This window comes from Lachancea lanzarotensis, scaffold LALA0S04 (genome assembly GCF_000938715.1).
Source record: "Lachancea lanzarotensis genome assembly LALA0, scaffold LALA0S04, whole genome shotgun sequence".
Lineage (NCBI taxonomy): Eukaryota > Fungi > Ascomycota > Saccharomycetes > Saccharomycetales > Saccharomycetaceae > Lachancea > Lachancea lanzarotensis.
The window spans coordinates 129,860-144,837 of NW_019212882.1; the positions used below are offsets into that span (position 1 = coordinate 129,860).

General features: G+C 43.9%; 9 protein-coding genes across 9 annotated transcripts; 5 read left to right on the top strand and 4 right to left on the bottom strand.

Annotated features, from left to right (window-relative positions):
- Window positions 1–18: 18 nt before the first annotated feature.
- FPR1 (LALA0S04e01684g1_1) lies at window positions 19–363 on the top strand (the record flags this gene model as incomplete). The annotated part of the gene is made up of 1 exon (XM_022772615.1): window positions 19–363. The coding sequence occupies one exon, from the start codon at window positions 19–21 to the stop codon at window positions 361–363; it is 345 nt and encodes a 114-aa protein (XP_022628062.1).
- A 96-nt stretch (window positions 364–459) lies between these two features.
- Window positions 460–1,563, bottom strand: EAF7 (LALA0S04e01706g1_1; the record flags this gene model as incomplete). Its single annotated transcript, XM_022772616.1, has 1 exon — window positions 460–1,563. The coding sequence occupies one exon, from the start codon at window positions 1,561–1,563 to the stop codon at window positions 460–462; it is 1,104 nt and encodes a 367-aa protein (XP_022628063.1).
- Window positions 1,564–2,541: 978 nt separating this feature from the next.
- Window positions 2,542–3,975, top strand: NAM9 (LALA0S04e01728g1_1; the record flags this gene model as incomplete). The annotated part of the gene is made up of 1 exon (XM_022772617.1): window positions 2,542–3,975. One exon carries the CDS (start codon window positions 2,542–2,544, stop codon window positions 3,973–3,975), a length of 1,434 nt encoding a protein of 477 aa, XP_022628064.1.
- A 61-nt stretch (window positions 3,976–4,036) lies between these two features.
- Window positions 4,037–5,674, bottom strand: SRV2 (LALA0S04e01750g1_1; the record flags this gene model as incomplete). The annotated part of the gene is made up of 1 exon (XM_022772618.1): window positions 4,037–5,674. The coding sequence occupies one exon, from the start codon at window positions 5,672–5,674 to the stop codon at window positions 4,037–4,039; it is 1,638 nt and encodes a 545-aa protein (XP_022628065.1).
- Window positions 5,675–6,109: 435 nt separating this feature from the next.
- On the top strand, window positions 6,110–6,766 carry LALA0_S04e01772g (LALA0S04e01772g1_1; the record flags this gene model as incomplete). The annotated part of the gene is made up of 1 exon (XM_022772619.1): window positions 6,110–6,766. One exon carries the CDS (start codon window positions 6,110–6,112, stop codon window positions 6,764–6,766), a length of 657 nt encoding a protein of 218 aa, XP_022628066.1.
- A 78-nt stretch (window positions 6,767–6,844) lies between these two features.
- YSF3 (LALA0S04e01794g1_1) lies at window positions 6,845–7,189 on the bottom strand (the record flags this gene model as incomplete). The annotated part of the gene is made up of 2 exons (XM_022772620.1): window positions 6,845–7,108; window positions 7,187–7,189. 2 exons carry the CDS (start codon window positions 7,187–7,189, stop codon window positions 6,845–6,847), a joined length of 267 nt encoding a protein of 88 aa, XP_022628067.1.
- Window positions 7,190–7,351: 162 nt separating this feature from the next.
- On the top strand, window positions 7,352–12,262 carry THO2 (LALA0S04e01816g1_1; the record flags this gene model as incomplete). Its single annotated transcript, XM_022772622.1, has 1 exon — window positions 7,352–12,262. The coding sequence occupies one exon, from the start codon at window positions 7,352–7,354 to the stop codon at window positions 12,260–12,262; it is 4,911 nt and encodes a 1,636-aa protein (XP_022628068.1).
- A 521-nt stretch (window positions 12,263–12,783) lies between these two features.
- On the top strand, window positions 12,784–13,980 carry INN1 (LALA0S04e01838g1_1; the record flags this gene model as incomplete). The annotated part of the gene is made up of 1 exon (XM_022772623.1): window positions 12,784–13,980. One exon carries the CDS (start codon window positions 12,784–12,786, stop codon window positions 13,978–13,980), a length of 1,197 nt encoding a protein of 398 aa, XP_022628069.1.
- A 231-nt stretch (window positions 13,981–14,211) lies between these two features.
- On the bottom strand, window positions 14,212–14,901 carry RPC31 (LALA0S04e01860g1_1; the record flags this gene model as incomplete). Its single annotated transcript, XM_022772624.1, has 1 exon — window positions 14,212–14,901. The coding sequence occupies one exon, from the start codon at window positions 14,899–14,901 to the stop codon at window positions 14,212–14,214; it is 690 nt and encodes a 229-aa protein (XP_022628070.1).
- Between the last annotated feature and the right edge of the window lie 77 nt (window positions 14,902–14,978).

Consider the following 14,978-nt stretch of genomic DNA (forward strand, 5'->3'; position numbering starts at 1 on the left):
CTACAACTACCGCTAACAATGTCTGAAACTATTGAAGGAAACGTTAAGATTGACAGACTATCGCCGGGTGATGGCTCTTCTTTCCCAAAGACCGGTGACTTGGTTACCATTCACTACACCGGTACTTTGGAGAACGGCCAAAAATTCGACTCTTCTCTCGACAGAGGTTCTCCATTCCAATGCAACATTGGCGTTGGCCAAGTGATCAAGGGCTGGGACGCCGGTATTCCTAAGCTATCTGTTGGCGAGAAAGCCAGATTGACCATTCCAGGTCCTTATGCTTACGGTCCTCGTGGTTTCCCAGGTTTGATCCCACCAAATGCCACTCTAGTCTTCGACGTTGAACTGTTGAAGATCAACTGATTCACTACTCGCTAATTGAGTACACTCACGTATAGCTAGACCCCATAGTGACATGTCTTTTTTATTATACAATATAAGTCCAAGTGCACTCACTTCTTACCTACGACTTTTGCGACGATTAGCAACACGCGAGCTCATTCTCACCACCTGTTGAGTTTGTGGTTCGGCCTCTGACGGAGTTTGTACCGGAGCTAATGATGCAGGTTCTTTGTCCAAATCATTAGTTTCTGAAACTGCCTCTGTCGGATGGCTTCGAGTTGTTCTGGTTCTTTTTGAAGGCGGGGAGCCCTCTGGAAGTGGAGCAGCATGCTCTGCTTCAACCGTCGAAGGAGCCGAACTCGTTTCCTGTGCAGGAATAGCTTCAACAATTTCCTTCTGCTCAATATCCGTTTCATGCGATTTTGGATCTTGATCTTCTCTATCAATGCTTGACATCCGGCTTTCTTCTTGTGGACTGCTTATTTCACCACGGTCTGGTCCAGATCCCGATTCGGTGCCTTCGTCCGATTTTGCATCGCCATCACCATCTTCTTGATCTTCTTCATCACTTTTTGATACCGGAGCAGGTCCCTTAGATCTAGTCACTCGTCCAGATTGTGTGTGAGTTGCCGTAGACCTTGTCACCCGCTTTGGCGATCTTTCCTTTTGCCCAATATCCGTATGGGACTTGCCAGAAGAAAGATCCTGGCCAGCATCCTCCGGTCCCGAACCTTTTCCTTCGTCTTCTTGGTAGTCTTCCACTTCATTTTTGGCATTTCCCAAGATCAGCTCTCCATATTCGTCCCAAGGTAAACTAAATTCTCGTGGTGCTTTGAAAACTCGTCGCAGAGCCTGGAAATGCGATCTGTCATTAAAATGAGCCTCTTGCCCCCTTCCCTTTTCTTCATCTTCTTCGTTCAATTCGTTCTCATCGAAATCGCGGTGCTGCTGGTCTTGATCCAACACCATATTTTCTCGTTCATCAACTTTGGCCAAATCGTAATGTTGGTCAAGTTTCGCCCATACTTCGTCAGCCACGAATTGACTCTTACCATCGCTTTTCAGCTTGTCAAAAAGTAGCACAACAGGGAATTGATCGGGTTTGTTCATCCTTCCTAAGATGCTGATCATATGGAAATGTTTATGCACTCCAGCCGGCTTAAAGTCCGTGATCCATCGAAACAGACGTATGTCATCTTCGATACTCCAGGGATTATTCATGCCAAATGATAGCTCGAAGCATCCATACGTGGATACTTCAGGATCAGATCGTGCTGATGGTTTCTCTGAGAGAGCCTTCTGTAGTAGAGAGAGAGCCTAGTTCTTGTAGTATGGACATCTTCTTGTACGAAGGGTGTGACAATATGCCAGGCCAATGACAGATATCAAACTGTATAGAGCTTTCCTCGTATGCGTGTCTAGTGGTTTTCACACACCTTCAATGGCAGAAACTTATGGATCTGTCTACAAGAACATCCGGGACGCCCTCTTTATGGATGAAAGTGATACATGTTGCTGGTCACGTGATAATCGTTCCAAGAAACTAGGATGACAGGCATCTAATCACCATGAAACCTATTCTAGTACAGAAACCACATTGTCGGGACATGGAATACCATACCTATAAGCACAAAAACCATTTTCTCAACCCTGTCAACTCAAGTGTCAGTAAATAAGTGGAACCTACATGTCCACTATCTGGATGACAATTTAATATAGAGTGATTTGAAAAAAAAATATATAATAGCTTTGACATAAAGACAAGAAACAAGATTTCCGGTCAGTGCAAGAAATGCAACAATTCCATATTTATTGCTTCATCCCAATCCAAACGTGCAGCAATGAATCGCGGTCTAGATTTGGTAAACAGTTTATAGGACATCATTATATACGAACTCAAATTTCCTGTAATGTTAGTCAAAGTCTGAGAAAACACGATTCTCTCGTGAACACAACTTCAACCGTTTGTTTCGAGAAACACCACACAATAGAAAATATTGAGTTCCTGTCTTGAATACCACTGTCACATCTAAATTCGATAAACTAGAGAGTCATCGTATATTACGATATTCTGAAAAATTTTAAATAGTTAACGCTCATCTGCTATTGAAATACCAGAACTAGTCAAGACTGTCACACACATTTAGTTCGCTAGCTTGCCCAACCTTCGTTCAATCGGGCACAAGTACCAATTGTAAGATGCCTAGAAAGGCGGTTTTGCTGAAATCGCTGGCCCGCGGTCGCATCCGGTCGAGTTTCAATAAATACAACTTGTTCAACCTGTACAAGAAAGGTGACGTTGATTTCAGATCAAAGACGCTATACCAACAGAAATGGACCGCTAAACAGGAAACAAGAGCGTACCATGGTGAACATTTAACTGAAAACCGTTGGCAAACTACATTCACACCCAGACTGGATTCCGTTGCTCAATTGGATGCGTCTTTAAAGGGACATGAAGCCCAGCAAACACCAATTCTGTTACAAACTTTTGGTGTTCTGGAAAAACGGCTCGACATTGCCATTTTTCGTGCTATGTTTGCGTCGTCGGTCAGACAAGCCAGACAATTCATTTTGCATAACAACGTTTTCGTAAACGGGATCAAGATAACGCAACCAGGCTACACATTGAGCCCCGGTGATGTCTTTTACGTTAAACCGGAAAAAGTTCTACAAGCATTGGGTGCGAAGAAACCATCGTTAGCAGAAGCCCTAAAAGTTGACAAACGTCAAATCACCATCTGGAATAGATATGTTAAGGCTCTCAAAGAGAATCCAGGAGAAAAATGGGCAGAGAAACAGGAGAAGTATCGTAAAATGGATGATTCCAACCCTAAAAAACAGGAATGGCTTGAATTTGTCCGCAATTATAACAAGTCCATGGACACTCAGATGGAATCCGAAATTAAGACTCAAACAAAAGATACCATTTTGGCCAAGATTATGAGCACAGGCTCTGCTGCAGCCGAGCCAGCCTCTCATGCTTTTATGCCACAGTTTTATGAAGATACAGCACTCGCAACTAAAGCATTGGAGTGTTTTCAAGAACTTCAGAAATCAAACTCTGTACCGGAAAGTGCATTAAGTATGTCTCATGAGCAATTGGTAAATCACTCAAAAACTCTGATAAACCTTTCAGACGAATCCAAGAAGAACATGTCTGATGGCGCAAAAAAGGCTCTACGGGCGGCCAAAAACCTGTGCTCTGAAATACTCACTTCACAGGATAAGATCATTCGTAAGCTTTATGAGGGTAAGAAAGGTAGCGAGCAAACTTCCGCTATACCCTACAATCCACAATGGGCCCAGAAAATTAAGGGTCATCAACCTATCAATGTCAGCGAGCTCGTTGAAGATGAAACCAAGGCTTCCAGCTCCATAAATCTTCCGTGGCAAAAAGGTGTCTATGGCCGTCAAGACGCATCGAAGCCGTACTTCACTCCGTGGAAACCAAGACCATTCTTATCGCCATTCGCCATTCTTCCGCATCATATTGAGGTTTCCTTCAAAACCTGTCATGCCGTTTATCTAAGGGACCCTGTGGCACGCCCAGGTCAATCTGAAGTCATAACGCCATTTGCTTTGCCTGTTCATGAACGCGCTTACATGTATTACGTTCGGAACGGTAAATGAGTATTTTCCTGTTAATAGTAAAGTCACTGTATAATATTTAACGCTTCTGCCGTAACGATTATTAGCCGGCATGTTCATATACAGAGCTATTCCATTTGCCACTGGCAAAGGTGTGCTTGAGCTGTTCTGGAACAGGAAACTCAACAAAATCATCATCTTCGCCAATCGGGAGATTTACATTCAGCGAAGTACTAGATGATGTGATGATTTCGGCATGCAAGGAGTCCTTGCTGAGATAAATAGTACCATCTTCACTTTTATCAATGCTAATTTGAGGAAGAGTTTGTTCCACTTGAATAGCAAATTTAACAGACTTGATAATATCAAATCCAGAAATACTGCTTTCCACCATAACATTGCAACGTTCGGTCTCGCTCATGGAAATAGCGTTCACTTTGCCTTTTATTTGAATGAAAACGGAGCTGCAATTACCAATGTAAACAGATTCATCTTTGTTAACCTCAATTTGTATGGGCTCCTCCGAGTTTTCGAATCCTTCGATAAACCACTTGTTACCGACAAGCTCTTTTCTGGCGGGCTTCTTTGTCTTGAGTGTGGTAGGTTTCTTAGGCTTTGGAGGTGGAGTCCTGGTGGCTGGAGCCACGGAAGATCCACGGAGCTCTGGGTTTTTGTGAGTCTGTTGAGACTTATCCACTTTTTTCAAGGATTTCGTTATGCCTTCACCTTGGTTCAATTCGCCAAAAACAGCGTCTATTCCACCCTTGGGAGCCTCAGCAGCTTCTTGTCCTTGAAAAACAGACGCAGGTGGTGCTGGAGGAGGAGGTGGTGGAGGAGGAGGTTGTGATGAGCCGGCTCCTGCCTTTTGCACAGTTGATGTTTGCCCGTTAGTTGCAGATTCAGTACTGCCGATTTTGTCTAAAGCTTCCGCGAAATCTAGACCCTGAGCATTCCAAGAAGGTCCTGTTAAATGGTATTGTTTGACGTAAAAAATCAACGCGTCAAAGATGCCGAGATACTGCTTCACCCAAACCACGCTGTTGGTGTCAGAATCTTTGAAATCCTTAAGCACCCTGTTAGTCCAAAATTGAGCTGCTTCTTTGAAATCGCTGATCACGGACGCCGGGGTTTCCACTCCGATCCAACTTAGCAATGGGACACCCTCTGCCACAGCATTGAGATGTGCAAAATGTGTACTTTGACGATTATTGTCCTTTAGATCACCAATGGCCAGAAGCTGCTCGTTCAAGGGCTTTAAGGATTTAGCAAATGGTTCGGAACCGTAGTCTGGTTTTTTGGATTGAGCTACAAGTCTCAAAAACTGTTTTTGGGCCTCGAACGCGTTCATCAAATGGTGAATGGCCTTTTCAACTAGAGGGTCAATTTTTTCGGATGTTTCCTGCAGCGGTTTAAGGTAAGTGTTCACGAGGCTTTCAAATGCAACGATGCTGGCAGGCTCGGTTGCTTCCTGCTTTGGTGACTTGGACTCTGATTTCGCCACGGATGAGTCTAAAAGTCCCGATTGCGGCTCCACAGCTGCAGTGTTCGCACTACCACCACTAGCACCATTACCACCACTACTCTCAGTGTTCTCACCTTTCGAAAGTGCGTCTATCTTAGTCTGGATGTACCCTTCTTGGAAAAACGTTACATCTTCTAACCGAGCAGTAGCGTCTTCCAGACGCTTCAAGAGCCTCGACAAGTTGTATCCTTGGATAGCAAAAGTGTTGGACTCTGTCATAGGCTTAGTTCCACGCGTTAAACTACGGGTTTCGATAAGTTGAAGTGGCTTTTGATCTCAAAGAAGTGAGGTATTTGAGTGTAAGTCGTTACATTTTAGATCTTGAATATTTTAAGGACCCCTATTCCGAATCTGACGTAGAACATGAGTTCAGATCTATAACCACGTGACTTCAATTTCTATAAAAATTATATCATGTGATACGTATGTGGTGATATTGGAGATTTAATAATTGAATATCAATAATAATAATAACCAGAACTATCATCACCGTACTCGAAAGCTGCTGATTCGAAGTAAGAGCTAGATCAACATTCCTTCACGAGCCTTTTGGACCTGACAATTGGATTTCTGCATTGCCTGTAAACGAATTGTACCAGACGCAAGCGGTTTCAGAAGAGTAAATATCAACTTAGAGGTTCTGCTCTTGAAAAAATGGCTAACAAGAAAGCTGGCAAGGGCCATAGGAAGCCGCAATCGGCAAGGAAAAACCAAACCAATGGTAGTAAAACGCTTTTAGAAAGAATGCAAATGTCAAGAAAAGTGGACAATGTTAAGAAAGGGTCGAAAAGCGCAAAAGAAGTGGGTCTTCGCGTGGTTGCAGGTCGATTGGTAAGTGCAAACGACGTGGGTGTCTTGTTGAGAGAAGCAGCGGCGCGGACAACGCCAGTTCATAAAAACCTGAAAAAGGGAGTGAAGAGAAACGAAAAGAACGGTCTCAATAGTGGTGCGGGCAAGCGTTTGGAGACAAAGTTGCAAAGACGTGAGACGGCGAGAAACCGTGAGCGCGCTCACGTACAACCATATGGTAAAGATTTGTACTTGACAGTTAACACGTCGTCAGAAGTGCGGTTTTTGAGACTTCGAAACCTACCATTAGGTTCTGATTCGCTTTCTTTGACGCAAGCAGTTGAAAAAATTGCTGGCGTAGCCGTACAGAAAACCTCAGTTGTCGATTTGCCCTCAGGATCCGTGACAGCGGAGCTTTGGCTTCAAAGCTCTGATGACAGGGCGCTTGTTGAAGCCCAAAAACGTCTAGATCGTGCCAACGTCAATAACCGTGTCATTTCCGCAGAAATCGTGTCTTCATAGTCGGAAGGTTTTTTCTTCCAAACCCACAAAGTCCCCAATGTACTATAGTTTATAATGAGCGGCCATCAGTAAGGCTTGTTAGGATTCCTCTGTCAACTTACGCTTATTGCTTGGCGCTTTATCGCACATTTTTTCCAAGAGTCGTAGCTCTGTGATCCTTTTGCTTGAGTCACCCTGTGCCAAGGCCAAATACTCCAGCATCCCACTATGGGATGCTAAACTATAAAAAGTGTCCTTATGTACTTGCGTGGTCCATTCTTCACTAGTGGTATTCTCGTTGCCCAGGCCTAAATGCTTCTGCTTCATTACCTGGAAAAGCTGTTGTTGGCGGTTTTTGTTCGACTAATGTGTGATGCGGTTAGTAATAGTAGCTTTTGAATCTTGTGAAACTCGCGAGCATCAGCGAGAGCGCTGGCATACCATTTCTGATGTCTTCTTGATGGAGTTGGTTCTTTATACTATGAGTTTAGACACTGTGATGTCTATAATATATTGGAAATTTGTTTAACCTTGATTGAACAAGCGATGATCAAAGTAGAGTATGAACAGAAATTATCAAGTCTAGCAACGTCAACGGAAACTGAAATGGCCAACGTACTTGCTCCTGTCAATGAGCTGGCTACACTAAGTTTGAGCGGCTTTTTCAGCACGTTTGAAGCGTCTAAAAAGGACAACTGCAACCTTGAACAGTTTACCCAAGAATTTCTGGGCAAATTGGCGAAATGTGAGAACAGCAATCAGCGTAAGCAGCATATACAGTCATTGATGTACGAGATCATAATGCTACTGAGTATAGACGATGGTGGTGGTCTTGACGTTGAAGAGGCCAAAATTTTGATTACCAAAATTTACATGACAGAGGGCCCAAAGACCGCTCGAATATTCATAAATTTAATCAACAGCTTTCCCGAGAAATCGGAAAAGTGTCAAAAATTGATTCGAGTGCTTGATGTAATGGATGCTGACCTCTGTACATATGTTCAAGACGACAAATTACTGGAGAAAACGCAGAAATTCAGCGCAAGACAGCGCGCGCTTTTCAAAAAAAGTCTCCTGGACAGTGGATACATGATCCATAAATTCAATCTACTGGTTGAGCACCCTGTGGCGTATTCCCAATTGATTACTCTTCTGCTTGTGGCTTACAATGACCCAACGAATATTGAGAGTGCTGCTATATACTGGCATGAAGCCCAGTGCATTATCGGCAAATATTCACTTGATCCTTTGAGGGCTTTGGATGCTGTTTTCATCGTCTCGTCTCATTACATCACTGAAAACTATCAATTTCTGATCAAATTTTTACGTGCTTCAACCTATTGGCCCAATACCCTAGCCGACTATCGCTCACCTCAAAACTTGGGCAAAGGTGGAAACGTTATGGCTAGTCAATTACTCGCAATGCATTTGAACGATGACAACGTCGATATCAAGTTTTTCGATATGGTATGCGTACTCATCAAGGAAGGCATGGTGTCGTTCTCGTCCGTTTTCGATAATCTAGGGCCCAGCGATGAGAAGATTCAAGAGTTTACCGACAAGTTCTACATGGACCTGGAGGCTGATAGTATGAAGGGAGTGTCAAATCCTCTAGCCATGGCTGCTGCACTCGCTGATGACATAGAAAATGAGGATAAGGCATCTGTCGACATCGCTCAGAAAACTGAAGATGTGGGAGCGACACAAACTGAAATGGATGAAAGTAAAGAATTGAATGAAAAGAATTTCTCTGAAAGTGGAAAGATGCTTCTTCTACAAAGACTTTTAGCGCATGGTGCCCTAACACCGTTTCTTTCCTCTTTTCAAAAATACTCACGCTTTCTGCTGACAAGCGAAACTATTATCAAACTCTACTTGAGACTTTTTGACCATAAGATAACGCCCTTTTACAACTCTTTCACGTTATACACCCCAAATGCGACGAAAAGCGATAAGAAGCTGATACGTACTCACGAGGTCTTTCAGAACTTCCAGTCTACTCACCTTTACGGCTTCTACTATGATGAGTGCATGAGGGATATCGAGGTAGTTCATGATATCGATGAATTTTTTAGATCATGCCACGAATGGCTTACTCTCATCGGCCCTCATGTCGCCCGGGCACCTACAGTTGTGTCCAAACTCTGCAGAGCCGGGTCGAAGTATTTGGATGATAGCCAAAAAGATGAATCCAAGCTTTTGGCATGCCTCAATTTTATGCGAAAATTCATTTTACCAGCCCTTCCTCTTTTGGCGGACAATTCTGCAATTCTCAATGAAACGTATGACCTTTTGAGACAATTCGACTATGAAAGGCGCTATTTTCTTTACAATGAGCTTTCTTCGAAACTGGCCCAAGACGACATTTTTCTGAAGGCAGCTTGGAATTCTTCGGCCAGAGAAGCGAAATCAGAGCTAAAGTCCTTGAGCATTGATAATGTGGATAAGAACGGTAAGAAATTCGCCAAAGTTATCGCAAAAAACCCCCTGAGCACTCTGGATCCCATTATGAACCAGCTTGAAAACTACGACAAATTAGCCGACCTAGTTGTCGAGACTAGTCTGCATTTCAGCGACTTCACTTATGACGTGCTACAATATCATATTCTTCTTCGCTTAACTTCAGGGAGACGAAGTCTACAGGATAGTGGTATTCATGTAATGATGTGGGTGCAAAGGATCGCTGTTTTCATTGCCGGACTGGCTAAAAAGTCTCTTAAAATGGACATCACCAACATTATTCGCTTTGTGATAAAAAGACTGCACTTTAACGACATGATAGCAGTTACTGTTATACGGGAGCTCACGTCAAGGGTTGGCGGGGTTAAAGCCATCAATGATCTCAGTCCAAAACAGTTAATGATGCTCAATTCCGGGCTTCCTTTGCAGATCGCAGCACGTACGATCATTCGAGACTTGAGAGCTGAAAATTATGACCCTGCACACCGACTTTTGAACGTTTTTATCAATGAAGACGCCCTATCCGAAATAATCATCCTTCTCGATCATCTGAGTAAATCATCTATCGATGAAGACATTCATTACAAGGTGCTATCCTCAAAGATTGATGATGTAAACTTACTGTTGTGGGCATTCATTGATATGAGCAAGTACTTCTTAGGATCGGATGTGTTCAGAAAAAATATAGTAGACTTCGAACGTTTGATAAGTGAGTATTCGTTATCAATGGAGTGGGCATTTTTCATATGGAGAGAGTACTATGACGAAACCTCTCACGATGACGTCGGACTCAAAGGGCACTTCGACGCTTCTATCGAAAAAGCAAACTGCATCCCTCTAGAGTTTCAGGATGAGCATAAAGGGTTGTTCGTCAATTTTTGGAAGCTTTCTCTCTACGATGTTTGTTTTCAGAAAGAACTTTATGACGGCGAGAAGACCATACTTGAAAACAATGCCCTCAACACCAGATCGTCCAAAACAAAACATGATTTATCGAGGCAAATCGAAACCATTATGGCAAGCTGCATTGCACATCAAAGGGCACACAATAAATTTTTGGAGTCGCTAACCATATCTTCCATTACTTTCTCGCAGCTAAAAAGCTCAAACATGGTCATACCCTTTCTGCAATACTGTGTTGTTCCAAGAGTTGTCTTTTCTCCTGCTGATGCTCTTTTCGTCGTTGCTTTCGTATGGGAAACTTTTGGTACTGCTGGCGCTCTGGACTTCCTTGAGGAATTCGTGGAGAGCCGGGTTCTTGGGCCATTACTTTTCAGCTCTACAAGTTCAGAGGCTAGTTACCTTGGCTTATTCTTCGCTACGTACCTCGACAGACTTGAACTCACAAGAAAGGCGCATAATCTGAGCGACGGAGATGTCAAAAGGCTGTTCAAGGTTCAAGGCTTACTTGCAGAAGACATCGTAAATCTCATCGTGGAGCAAAACTACATGTCAATTCGGAATGGAATTGAATTTATGAAGCACTTGTCGGCAGTTTTTCCAGTAGTGAAGTATGACATCCTACAGATGATCAAAGCTCTGGAATTGCTCATCGCCATGGACAAAAGAGAAGACATTTTGTTACCAAGCAATGCTTTGATCGGCCATCTCAAAGCACGTATGAAAAGTGCCCTTGATGCGGATGCCTTTTGCTCCCTGAGCCCAGATGATAGGGAGGAACTAGCCGCTGAGGACAAAGATCTGGTAACGAAACATCACGAAGCGTTAGAGGAAGAAACACTAGAAGCAAAAAGAGAACTTCTAGCAGCAAAGGAAGCTGAAGATCATCAAGGAGATGAAATGTCGCGCAAGAGTCAATCGGAAGGAGAGAAAGATTCAGTTCCACATACCAGTTCGAGGTTTGGACGCATTCCTCCAATACCAATGTATGAAATTCTCAACGAGATGTGGGACATTGTTAAGTGCTTGGAGACAAACAGAACGGCATATCTGTACCGCCATCTCAGAAACAAACGTGTTTTATCCGAATTACAAGCTATTGAAAAGAGTACTATTAGGGACCCTGAGGATTACAGGTCTCAATTAGCAGAGCTTCTGGAGTCCTTCTACCGGAATCTTGTCACTTCCCCGAACCATGAAAAGTTTAAACAACGGCTAAGCGGTATAATACGCGCTTGCAAATCTGTGACGAATCCTTATGGCAAGAAGATGAAGGGCGAGGGTAGGCATCAATCTCAAAAGATTGAATATGACGACGAACCAGCTACCAAAATTGCAAAATCTTCATCTATTCAGCCAGTTGAATCCAGATTCAATACCTCTGCCCATGTCGATGAAGGTAAAACACGATCTAGATACAGCGGTTTGAAAAAATCTGAGCTGAACGAGAACCGAGGCGATAAATCGAATGGGGATGAGGATGCCTCTTACGGTAGGGGTGACAGAAACAAGTTTGACCACTCTGCCAAGACATCAAATTTACCTGAGAAAAGGGATCATGATAAGAATCCATCACGACTTGGATCACGGTACGAGGGTCAAACTGCGGCAGCAGCTGGTGGCGATACCGGAGATTTCAAGAAAGCTCAGTCACAAATTCCTCGTGGACCTGCTCGTACTACATTTTCTCAGCGAGGCTCTGTCATCAACAGTCGGTACGGAGATGTATCAGCGAACCAAATGAAAATCGGCGATCGCAATCGTTTGGACAGCGCCAAATCGGACTTCACAAAGCGTCCAAGGGATGATGTCGGTCAAACGCGCCAAACGAAAAGAGCAAAGCTTGACCGTGGTTCTGACCGTGGTTCTGATCGTGGCTCTGATCGTGATCCTGATCGTGGTTCTGACCGTGGACGTTTTTCCAGTTCAGAGAAAAGCATGGGACGTGATAATTTTGATCGGTCAAATTCAAAGTCAACGACCAAGCCGACAGGTCGGTTTGATAAAAGATCCCAAACAGATCGATCTGGTGACAAATTACCTTCGAAGACGCCGTTGGGTCCTCGTGGTAGGATGACTCGTTCTGATCGCAACAATCGATCGAGTCCAGCTCCTGAAGGACCCGCTTCTACTTTACAGAGCAGGTATAAGAAGTAGAATCTCCCGCCGACAACGTTTACCGCTCCATCCAATGCTCAAGATTAATGAAGCTATCCAAGAAACAACAGTGAATTTCTGAAAACGCTTAACCAGCCAAAATACGCCGCCGGCAAGGAGGCGTTCTACGTTCAGCCTCAGTCAGTGAACTCTTCGGTTCGGACACATGGTCTGATGCAAATATCAAGAAATACTCGAATTGTGACATTATTTCAACTCTGAAACGCATGTATATATAAAAAAAGGACAAAAGCGGCATTGCCAACATCCCAGATGATAGTGGTTGTTGACACGGTTGTTTTACGCTACTTTAAACTCGATTCTGTTGATGTCTTCTAGTCTAACAGCTACTCGAGCCTCTACTCGAACATCTACTCGGTCATCATTCCAATAGTGATGAGATCGCTATATTATAGTATTTACATCGAAGTCATAATTCAACCTTCAAGAGCATCGATGTTGAATCGAAAGCTTTTGAACCCCGTTCGCTACTTCAGTAGGTTTACCATAGTCTCGAGGTCATGTCAATGTCATCAATGAGTGCTGTAGGCGGAGCCAATGGCCTTTTAGAAGTATATGTAAGTAGAGCTCGCGATTTGCCAAATCTGCGAAAAATGGACAAACAGAGCCCGTTTGTTCGACTACGAATCTCACACATGATAGCAACGTCAGAAGTAGCTTTTAGAGGTGGTCAAACGCCCAAGTTTGATTTCTACTCGAAATTTGATCTGACACCAGACGTCAAACCAGCTTTAGTTGTGGAGTTGTTCGACGAAAGATCACCTCCCAAGTTAATAGGCCAATGCACAGTTGATCTAACCCCAGCGCTTTACAAAGATGCAGAAGATGGCCACGACGACTGGTTTTGTTTGAGTTTTGGCAAAGAAGACGCAGGTCAAGTATACATCGAGCTAACGTTCCATCCGCTAATACCGAGTTCAAGGCTTAAGAAAAGAGATTCTGGGTATGCAAATAGTTTTGACGTATCAGTAGAAGGTAGATCTCCACCTCCACTGCCGTCTAAAGTACCGTCTTTTCAGTTATCTAACGGATCCAACCTGGTCTCGAGTAATCGATACTCTCATGCAGCTGTGTCACGCGATAGTTCTATGCAGCTAGATCGAGAAGACGAAATCGCACCACGAAGTCCAAGTCCCCGCAACTCACTGGCATTCAACTCGTCAGTTGCTTCTAATGAGACCTTCAATTCGCATATCACTTCTACATCTCATGATAGCCACGCTACTGTCAATACTGTGGGAACAACTGGGACAGCTGGTACTGAGCCATTGTTCGCAAAGCTCAAACAGCTGAGGGAAAAGTGGAAATCTATCAAGAACCCGTCCTCAGAGCAACAAGAAACCGAACACGAAAACAAGCTGGATTTGAAAGCCTTACAGAAAGTTGTGGGTGTCGAACCGGAAGACTACAATGACGATTACAATGAAAATGCTGCTACAAGCCGAACCGCCAGCCGACAAGGGTTCGAGCACTCGAAATTCAAAATCCAGCCTCCACTTCCAAGGCTTCCGGCATCGAGCTCTCGCGGAACAAGCGTTGGAAGTGTTAGTCCGCGAAGAGCGGATCGGTATACCTCTACTTCAAGCCAAAACTCTCCTCGCCTGCCGCCTTTGCCGTCTAGCCCATTGTCAAGGCCTGGCATGGGATCACGAAATGGTTCTCATTCTCCCACGAGACGAAGGCCCCCACCAATGTGAACAGCGAAGGTTCAAGAAATGGGGCTTGAGGAAGGTTTTTTTAGCATTCAGGATATGGTAACGAAGGCCTTTCGTTCTCGTCCGGCACAGTAACCATGACACCTTCCTCAAAAAAAAAAAGAATGACTTGTTCTAAATACTTGATGTACAAAGATAATGCAAATAGTGTGCCTATGTCGTTGCGACATGCATAAATGACATTTTCAATTGAGGCCTCTCCTCCGAAGTTCGCTAAAATGCTGGCTCGTCACCATACTCCTCTTCTTCTCCCGCATCATCATCTCCGTCGTCGAAGTACTTCTCGGCGTTATAGTCTTCGTCCTCATCACTGTCAAATTCGTCATCCACGTCCTCTGGCTCTTCCTTGTTTTCTACATTTGCAGTTTCATCTTCGTCGTCTGCCAGATTCTTGAGCTTTTCCAGCATCGACAAACCTTCTGCATCTGAATTGGAACCACCAGAACCTGTAAAGACGTCTGTGCGTTTGTTGAGCTGCGAGATTGCCAACAGTTTTTTCTTATTTATGCCCATCACTTGGTAAAGCTCGTCTGGGAAGAACTCTAGATGGAAGGGATGTTCATCAATGGATACCCCAATACGTCGTTTTTTGAGATATCGATCTGAGTAGCGTTCCACACCATCATTTATACCGTCCTCATCTACAAGTTTCCGGTCTTTGCCTTGTCCATCTACAGAAAGGTGCATGGAACCTGTGTAAAAAGGACCCTCACGCTCCGCTGTGACAAGATTCATGTAACAAATTGCGGTGGCTCGCTCTCGAGCCGTTATGAGACCGTTTACGGGCATGGGTATGGACGGAAGTTCTCCATTTTCCGTGGCTCCAACATCGCTATAACTTAATCCAAATGGTAGGTTTTTCGTGAACGAATTGCCATCTTTCCGGGCACCTGGAAAACTCATTTTTTTTTCTCTAGCTTATGATATTGAAAGGTGGTGTAGATCACCGATAAAGTTGGCCACAATAGTCTCGGAAAAAC